The following is a 9,795-nucleotide window of genomic DNA, read 5'->3' as shown; positions in this document are numbered from 1 at the left end:
TTTTTTTTTCTTTTTCTGGGGATGATGGTTTGGAAGAGGGGGAAGGTAGTTATTTGCTGAGTTGTAATTTTATTGTTGTGCTTTTTCTTTTGTGATGTGTTCTGTACGGTCTTTGGCTGCAAGTAGCAGGCTGTAAAACTTTGTATTAAATTAAATTGACTTTGAAAAGCTATCCCTTATTCCTTGAAATAAGCAATGCAACATTTTATCTAGTTTTGAGATTCACCAGGCATTTGAGACCTGGAATGGTTATTCATGGAAACAGGACATAGGGCTTGATGGACTTTGGTCTGACTCAGCACAGCTATCTTCTGTTGTAGTACTTTGACCATTTTACAGGGTTATTAAAAAAAAAAAATCTTATTTACCCTCCCCTCCCCCACCCCATCAATGAACTGTATTAGAGATTTTCATAGCACCTGGGAATAGGCTGGTCACTGCTCCCTACCCTTCTTGATAGCCTTGTTCCCTTCAGAATAGCTTACTTGTATAGTTGGGTGATCTTGTGTAAAACATTGTGATCTAATGAAGGAAACAAAGCTTTCAAAATCCCCTCATGGAGGTAATTAAAATGGCATCGTCAAACAGCCTGCCTTTTGATCTTTGTTCCTATCTAACATGAGCAGGCTCTGTTATTAAATCATTAAAAACTGAAATGATTATTTCATAAGGAAACAGGATTGTCATTGTTATGCATTCAAGTCATAAATCCTGCTGTAATTCTTCCAGATGCTGCTTTATAAAAATGAAAAATGCCACTCCCTTCTCTATTGGTAATGTGTTCCCTTTCTATGTGATTTTGCAATAAACCTCAAGTCCCCAAATCTTCAAAGTTGCCCAATAATTCATACCCAAATAGAATTCCATATTCAACTGGTCACTGGTCCGCAGCCCTCAACAAACAGCTCATGATAAGACAGAAACTATTTTCACCAGTTAGTGCATACTCAGATCCTGGGCCACTTGGCTTAGGTCAGTCTTGACTTCCTCCTGGATTTGATGCTTCTGACAATGCATCTCCCTCCAGAAGAGAAATACCCCCCGGCCCCAGAAGGACGGTCACTTTTTGTTAAGTTCTCCAGAGATTGCTGAGGAGGGAAGGGTATAAGATGCATCACAAACAAATGCACAAGGCCTTAAGTTGGTGATGGGACCAGATGGACTTTGGCTGCAAGAGACAGAAAAGGAACTTAGTTGGTTCCTCTGTCTACTTAGCCTGGCATAGCAATATTCTGCATCATCCCTGCTTCCAGAGCTGTTTTAAATGTTATGAGATACGCCAGGGTCTGTAGAGCTGACATTGTCACTTTAGTTGCAAATCAGTCACTTAAAAACTTCTTACTGTTATGGTGACTACTGGTGTTTCGTTTGAGGCGATCTTTAGACCATGGGAGAAAGTCAGCTCGGACCAAGCGGTACAGGTAGATCAGTATCATTATATCCACCGAGCAGAGAGAAACAAGTATCACTGAGTCTACCAGTGAACTGTAAGTCACCTGGAAAGTCTTGGCCTGCTGCTGCTTGATTATCTTGCGTATCATGTAATTAGTGAGATAGAGCTGGGCCCCAAGACGGAAGCAGATGAAGGTGAGCAGGTTGATGTACTTGTTGACCCTGTAGAAGACGGAGTCCTGGGCGTTGCTGAGTTTCAGCAGTAGGCGCGTGTGTAAGAAGACACTGTTCACTTCCACAAAGAGAGAGATCACTCCGCCTGCCAGGTAGTGACGGGTGATAGCAGCATACATAAAGGGAGGAGCCACCTGAGAAGATGAAACACAAATAGTTCAGACAGTGGCCCCTTCTTTAGGAGTTGCGAGATACCAGACTTAACTAAGGTCAGGAAAATGTTACAGCTACAAGGTAGAACTGAAAAGCCACAAGCGTGATAAATGCCTGCAAATGTAAGATACACAGAAGGGTAGAAAATGCACTCTGCATGAGGCACTTAGTGGTGGTGGTGCTGCTGCATGCTGTGGGCAGGGGGCGTTATATTCCAGCTGTTGCCTGCTCTGAATGGGGTTTATAAGCTAGTAGCTGTGTGCTCTAAGTATAACTTGATTTATATGCCAACTGTTGTGTGCTCTGGGTGTGTTTCTTGCAGGAGAAAAAGTTGAGTGCTTCTAGTTGCTGCAGGCACTGTGGTTAAAATAAACCACAGCCCCACCTCCACCTCCGTCTCACTCCCTTAACTGATCTAGAAGCATCCAGGTTGTTGAGGGCGTAGGTTTTGTATTTAATAGCAATCTGTCAAGGAAATAATACTCTTGAATCACTAAATGAAACTAATATAGTCTGTTAGATCACCTGATTTTTCAGAATGTTCAACTGGATGGTAACAATTTCAGGGCAGCAGAGCACATTGTGTAATGTAATGAGTGTTACTAAATCAGCGGGTTAAGGGAGCGCCACTGCAATTCTAGGTTTCCCCATTTCTTTGTTTACACAAAATATTAAACAGCTATTTTGCAGCCTAAGGGGATCCAAAAACTGATTCCAGTTTCCATACCTGCTTTTTAAGTTATGATTAATTCCGTTTGCTAGGTGGCCAAAACAGAAGTGCATAGTTCCGGTGGCCGAGCTCTTGAGGCTTGTGATGTGTTTTCAAGGACTCATAAGAGAGGTCTTGAAGATTAAAGTGCTCATTTTCAAGGCATAAAGACTTACAAAGTTACATAATAACCTAAGTAACTTTGTAAATCTATGTGCTTTGAAAATGAGCCTCACAGGACATGAGCTCTGGATATTCTATCTCTTCAGATGTGGTAACAAAGAAAACGGATCTGAATTAGTGCAACATTCTTTGATCACTGCCTCTGATAGCAGCGTTAACGTTATTAGCATATAGACCAGTCTCCTACATAGAATATTAGGTGAAGGGGAAACATGATCTTAAATAAGGCACTGTTTAATCTGAATATTTAGCATAAAACCTTAGCATCGATTTTCAGCTGGCACCACAACTGTTATCAATCTAAACACCATTGCCTATATTCAATCCCATTATAAGCAAAGGTGCTGATTATATGTATCATAAGCTCACTGGCCTGGACCTGTATGTTTAGTTTAGACCTAAATAAATATGTTTAAAATTCTGTATATTTAGTTCACTTACATGGATATAGTTATCAAGAAAGAAGCTGAATATTGCTACTAAGTGTATAACTTTTGTCCCCACCCCTGGCCCCCTTCTCAACTTATTATATTTATGCATTGTTTTAATTTTGTGAATGCTTTATTGTAACCTGCTTAGATTAGATAGATAATGTGGGATATAAATTTGATAAATAAAAATAAATACAACTTATATAGATATGTTTTGATTGTATATTGACTGGTGATATATTTTAAAGCACAGCACTTATGTGGAAAGTGCTGCCTACCTGAGGAGCCCTTTTACTAGGCTGTGGTAAAAAGCCCCTCCACTAGTGGCAGTGGCCGTTTTGGCCGTGCACTAGGGCCCCTTTTACTGCAGTGGGTGAAAGTAGCCAAAAATGAAATGGCCATGTGGTAAGTTTGCACTTGCTGTGCAGCCATTTCGTGGAGGGGGGGGGGAAGCACTTACCACCAGGGGCATAGCTGCTATGGGGCCACAGGGGCCTGGGCCCCTGTAGATGTGGCCCTGGACCCCCCTGCCCCCTGTAGGACGTCAGACTGAGAAACCAAACGAAGGAAGACGACTTCGGCTGACAGGGGTTGGGGTCCCCCGCCAGCAAAGGTAGGCGACGGCGGGCGGAGGGGGGGGGGGGGTCAAAGTTGTTGGAGGTGTCGGCAATGGCGGAGGGGGGAGGTGTCGGCAATGGCAGTGGAGGGGGGGTTGGCAGCGGCTAAAATGTGCCCCCTCACCTCGGCTCTGGACCCCCCTACCGCTGAAGTCCGGCTACACCCCTGCTTACCACTACCCATTGAGATAGTGGTAAGGGCTCTTACAGTAACCCCGCAGTAACCGAGTAGCATGCAACGCTGCCCAATTACCGCCGGATAACCCCCTGCAGAAATAAGTTTTCAATATTTCCACTAGCACCAGAAACGGTGTGTGCTGGGGGCAGAACTACCGCTGGCAGCTGTGTCGGGCCAGTAGGAGTTCCAGGTTGCCTCACGGCAACCCTTTAGTAAAAGGGCCCCTAAGTCAAGTGCTTCTGAAGTTTGACCCTATAGTCTTTAATACTGGGTAAACATGCAGAGGTGAGAACACAGAACATCCTGAAAGAGGCGCAAGTCAGGTATCACTCCAGGCAGGAAGATCTGCATCTATTCAGGATGTACATTTAAACTGGATGTTTTGGAAACTTGGGAACTGTAACAGGCGATTCATTTTGCTGTTGTTCTTTGATTGGGATTTTTTTATTGGAAAATATTTATGTATATTTTTTTATTGTACTACCTTTTGAAATTTTGTAAAAACTTGTAAGCGTCTGGTAGCACTATACAAATGCTAATAATAATAATATCCTGCTGAAGAATTTTATATTCAAGCTGAAAAGAAATGTGGTATGGCATCTACCCTCTAGCTGGGACCCCATATCTGTTACAACTGTTCTCCAGCTAGGCCCATGTGTCTGCAGGACCAGGTGCTTTACTGTTTATAGCCAGTATTTACCAGTATATGATGCAGCAGAAACTCCCAGGATGCTTTAGACTGTCCACTTAAGATGATGTCAGCAGTATCCAGAATAAAGTAACCTAGAAAAGAGAGAGAGAAAAGCCTCTTCTCAGGATCATGACACATCTTGCTTTCTGGGTTATAACTTGTATGTGGTAATTGGATACTCCCAGAACAGGACATTAGCTGTGTTTCCCAACTTGGTCCTGGAGTACCCCCTTGCCAGTCAGATTTTCATGATATCCCCAATGAATAGGCATGAAAGATTTACATACAATGGAGACACTGTATGCAAATCAATCTCATGCATATTAATTGTGGATAGCCTGAAAACCTGACTGGCAAGAAGGTACTCCAGGACCGACTTGGGAAATAATGCATTAGCTCATTCTAGACCAAGGGTTCTCACCCAGTCCTTCAGACACTCCTAGCCTATCCAGAATGAATATGCATGAGATAAATTTGCATGCATTACCTCCACTGTATGCAAATTACCTCATGCATATTCATTCTGGATATCCTGAAAACACTGGCTAGGTGTGTCGCAAGGACTGGGTTGAGAACCCCTGTTCTAGACAATCCTTTTACTCCCACCCCAGTACTCAGAAGACTTCCAAACCAGAGACATGAGATAATTATAACAGCCCCCCCCCCCCAAGATACTCAGCTTTTTTTCTCCAAATAGGGTCTTAGATTATGTTACCTGCTTAGTAGTAAGAGCTAGTGCTATAGCAATGCTTCCCAATCTTTTGGTGGCTGTGAACCCATTATTGCAGCCAAATAAAATTGTGAGGCCCCCTGGAAGTGCAGAAGAATGATATTTCTAAAGAGAACCCACCTAAATCATGACCCCCAAAGGCAGGTTTTGTGACCCCCAGTTTGGGACGCTCTGTGCTGTAGACTCATTTGCCTCAGATGGGGGAAGGGGTGCAGGTTTTGGATGAATTTTGGTGCTTTAGATCTCCATTGCTTTCTGTCTGGAATTTGATTTCTTGGGACATTAATTGAGTACAGCATCATCTTCTCTTCTGTGGTGGCTGCATTTAGTACAGATCCTGTTCTGCCGACTCCCTCCTCAGTTACTAACAGTTACCCCAGCCATATCCAGGTGACTCAGAAAGAGCAATTTGCAAAAGCCATTTATTCTGATAAATAAGCTATCTGAGAAATCAATAATGCATGTACTTTTGCACGTGTGAAAATCAGATAGAGGAGGCAGGGCTAGTTTAATATTAGGCAAACAGGGTGGTTGCTTAGGAGGGCTGCAAAAAGCAGGTTAAAGCAAAATAATAGATCTTTATGGCCACACAAACTCAAAGATCCATCAGCACATACTTTTACCCACAGTAAGGGTGGGAAGTTTTATAAAATAGTCCATTTACCTGGATGCATAGCTTTTTGGAAATGTCCCCTGATATGTATATGAGTATGATGACCCAATTATACAGCTGTAATGTACTGTGCTGAGGAGGTGGTGTAGGAGTGGTCCTGATTTTGCAATCTCAGGTGAAAGGGGGAAGGGTCCACAGGTCTGAAAGTTAATTGGGAGAAAGGAACAAAACTGAAGGTGCACCTGGGGTAACTAACACTCTTGCATGGGCCCCTGAGATGGGGATTAGACTGGGGGAGATGACAATACATATTAGTTTTGCATTTTCAAAACTGTGCTGGTTTCCCAGGGGTACTGTATCCACAGAAAAAGCAGGTCCAAATCCCTGAGGTACTTTTTCCCTGAACAATTTTCCATATTTTCAACTACTGTACCTGCACCATTAAAAAAAAAAAAACTGCCCCTGACTGTATTACAGGCATGAAGGAGATCAACCATATCGGGAAAGTGAAATCAGAGGACCCCCAAGTTTTGAGATAATATGAAAAGGTCCCCAGGGACTGTATGGAGGAAGTGAGCAAGGAATCCCTCTGCATGGGGTGGAGGGAGTGAGAGAGGGGAGTGCTGCAGTTACAGTTAGAACTAACTTCCTTCCTTCTGTACGGACAAGTTCAGAAAGGAAATCCAGGCGGTGCTATTTTTAGCACATATTGCTCACACTGGACAGTAGAGGTATTTCCCTCTGTTCCCAGAGGTCTGCGTTACCCCTTTTCTGTTTGTGGGGGTTATAGTATAATAATTATAGGCTTTACTTTCCTGATGAACGAAGTGGAACCTACCAGAGGTGAGGCAGATCAGCAGGTGCGCAGAACCGGAATAACCATCTGCAATGTCCGTCAGTATCTCAGAGGTCTGAAACACGCTGAGAAAGGAGAAGCAGAAGAGATTTCAGTAGAACCCTTAGAGATCCTCATCCCAGGGCAGGCTCTGTTGCACATGAAACCTCTTCTCTGACTTGCTGCAAGTTTATGCCGGACGGGGCTCTACTACTTCTCCGGGGCAACGTGCTGAGCAGCTACCAAGAATTCAGGCTAAAATTAAACCGATGTCTCACATTTTGGAAGACGGTAAGCTAGCATCGATCGGCTCCTAAAACGGGCACATGTATCACCCACCTCCCCTCACACCTCAGCTTCTGATCATCTCTCAGCCCTCTTGTGTTCTCAATTGGTTTCAGATCCAGTAATCCTGACTGTAATCTCCTCACTAGACCTCTGTTCGCCCCCTTTTTTGCAGCTGTGCAATGCAACATTCTCCACACCCACTAATCGTCTCCTTGTGCACTCACCAGACAAGCGCCCAAGAGCCAGTGAGCAGGGAGTGCACCATGGAGACACTCAGGTTCCTCCAGCGCCAGGTCCGCATCGCATCCCTGGCCACGTGCTGCGGCAGAGGAAGGCGGCTGAGGATCCTGCTGAGGGCTCTGAATGCCAGGAAGGAGCAGAGCACCAGGAAAGCAGGGTATTGCTGCAGAGCCATGCTGGCCCCGGGCTCCTGGCGGCGGAAGAGAAGAGATCTCACACGGGGCAGCCACTGGAAAGTTCTGTGTGCTCAGTGCTGCTCACTGTTACTGCTGTGGCTTTCTCGGCTCCTTGCTGGCTCTCTCATTCTCCTTCCTCTTTCGTAGGGCTGGGGAGTGGGGACCTGCCCACTTTGGCTGTTTGCTTCTTGTCTGCTGCTGCTGTTTCCTTCAAACCGATGAGTCCCTAGTCTGAGCCAAACACTCTTCTGCTCCTCCCTAGATCCCTAATTCTACAGCCCAGCCAAGTGGCCCACAGTCAGATCTCCTCCCCGGGAGGTGACGAAACATCCGCACCACTTTTCGTTTCTACTTGGCTGCTTATATTTCTTTATTCTGCCCCTCGATCCTCATCTTGTTGCCTCTGTGACCTGCCTGTGCCCTTTTTTTTCCAGTGGGGTTTATATATCTTATTCTTTAGTAATAAAAACTATGGACAACAACATTGGCACCGGTCCTCTCTATGGTACTCAAGTACCCGGTTACAGCTTCTCTTGTTATTTGCAAAAGCAGAGTTTCGAATTCTTTGAGAGCTGCAAACAAACTTCTGGTTTCCAGCTCACGGAGTTATCAATAGAAATCAAACAAAATAAAACATGGAAAAGAAAATAAGATGATACCTTTTTTATTGGACATAACTTAATACATTTCTTGATTAGCTTTCGAAGGTTGCCCTTCTTCCTCAGATCGGAAATAAGCAAATGTGCTAGCTGACAGTGTATATATAAGTGAAAACATTCAAGCATTACTGTGACAGTCTGACAGGGTGGGAGGATGGGGGTGGGTCGGAGGTATGCATGGGGACATCAAAGCATATCATTGATATTCTAACAGGATGGGTGTGGATAGGTGAGGGGTGGGGTGATCAACAGAGACATACAGCTTTATGGTTTATAATGGGCTAGGAACCCCAGATCCTTGTTAAGTCCTTTCTGTTGGGTGTTAAAATATTCAATCATTCTGACTTCAAAGGTCTTACGTTCTTGTATGTTTTAAAGTTACCTTTCAGGATTTTCACTGTGAAATCACTGGTACAGTGTCCTGGTCCTGTAAAATGCTGACCAACAGGGGTGGGAGCCCTACTGGCACCAGTATTGTTCATGTGATGTCTATGTAAATTGAATCTTGTCTTAAGCATCTGGCCTGTTTCTCCAATATAGCATCCTTCCTTACATTTTTTACACTGAATGATATATACCACATTGGAAGATGAGCAAGTGAAAGATTCCTTTATGTTGAATATCTTTCCTTTGTGGATGACTGTGGGGTCCTGTGAAATGTTTTGGCATAGTTTGCAACTGGATAAATTACAGGGAAGTGTGCCCTTCTGTTCCTTTTCAGTCTGTGATGGAAGTTTATTTCTGATTAGCTTGTGTTTTAAGTTGGGTGGCTGTCGGAAGGCCAGTACTGGTGGGGATGGGAATGGGAATATCTCTTTCAGTAATTCATCCTCCTGGAGTATAGGTTGTAGATCTCTTATGATTTTCCTCAGTTTTTCCAGCTCTGGATTGTATGTCACTACAAGGGGGATTCTGTCTGTGGCTTTTTTCTCCTTGTACTGTAGCAGATTCTCCCTGGGTGTTTTGAGGGAGGAGGCAATATTTCCTCGGTGATAACCAGCTCACCGAGGAAACCCTGCTCTGTGCAGTGCTTCAAAACAACACAAACCAAGTACCAGCCAGCAATCGTGGTATGTGGGACTAGTGTTTAAATCATTTTGCGTGCTCTCTTTTCTTGCACCTTTTAGAGCAGCCAAGACATAAGGACATAAAAACAACAGTCATACTGGGCCAGACCAGTGGTCCATCTAGCCCAATATCCTGCTTCCAGCAGTGGCCAATCGAGGTCACAAGTACCTGGCAGAGACCCAGTTAGTAGCAACATTCCATGCTACGAATCCCTGGGCAAGCAGTGGCATCCCCCATTTCCATCTCAATAACAGACTATGGACTTTTCCTTCAGGAACTTGTCCAAATCTTTTTTAAACCCAGATACGCTAACCGCTATTACCACACCCTCCGACAACAAGTTCCAGAGCTTAACTATTCTTTGAGTGAAAAAATATTTTCTCCTATTTGTTTTAAAAGTATTTCCACGTAATTTCATTGAGTCATTGTAGTTTTTGAACCAGTGAAAAATCAGTTCAATTTCACCCATTCTACACCACTCAGGATTTTGAAGACCTCAATCATATCCCCCTTCAGCTGTCTCTTTTCCAAGCTGAAGAGCCCTAACCTCTTTAGCCTTTCCTCACATGGGGGGGAGTTTCATTCCCTTTATCATTTT

General features: G+C 44.0%; 1 protein-coding gene across 1 annotated transcript; it reads right to left on the bottom strand.

Moving 5' to 3' along the window:
* Window positions 1-7,751, bottom strand: LOC115456678 (calfacilitin-like). The gene is made up of 4 exons (XM_030185916.1): window positions 7,279-7,751; window positions 6,770-6,852; window positions 4,598-4,680; window positions 1-1,760 (listed from the first exon to the last, which is right to left on the bottom strand). Exons 1-4 carry the CDS (start codon window positions 7,467-7,469, stop codon window positions 1,320-1,322), a joined length of 798 nt encoding a protein of 265 aa, XP_030041776.1. The 5' UTR covers window positions 7,470-7,751; the 3' UTR covers window positions 1-1,319.
* Window positions 7,752-9,795: the final 2,044 nt, after the last annotated feature.

Source organism: Microcaecilia unicolor, chromosome 13 (genome assembly GCF_901765095.1).
Source record: "Microcaecilia unicolor chromosome 13, aMicUni1.1, whole genome shotgun sequence".
Lineage (NCBI taxonomy): Eukaryota > Metazoa > Chordata > Amphibia > Gymnophiona > Siphonopidae > Microcaecilia > Microcaecilia unicolor.
The sequence above is the reverse complement of the archived record's forward strand: the minus strand, read 5'-3'. Positions and strand labels throughout refer to the sequence as shown.

Coding starts and splice junctions, on each gene's coding strand:
- LOC115456678 (XM_030185916.1), bottom strand. CDS start 7,469: ATGGCTCTGCAGCAATACCCTGCTTTCCTGGTGCTCTGCTCCTTCCTG. Junction 6,853..7,278: donor GGCTCTTGGGCGCTTGTCTG/GTGAGTGCACAA, acceptor CTCCTTTCTCAG/CGTGTTTCAGACCTCTGAGA. Junction 4,681..6,769: donor GCTGATCTGCCTCACCTCTG/GTAGGTTCCACT, acceptor TCTCTTTTCTAG/GTTACTTTATTCTGGATACT.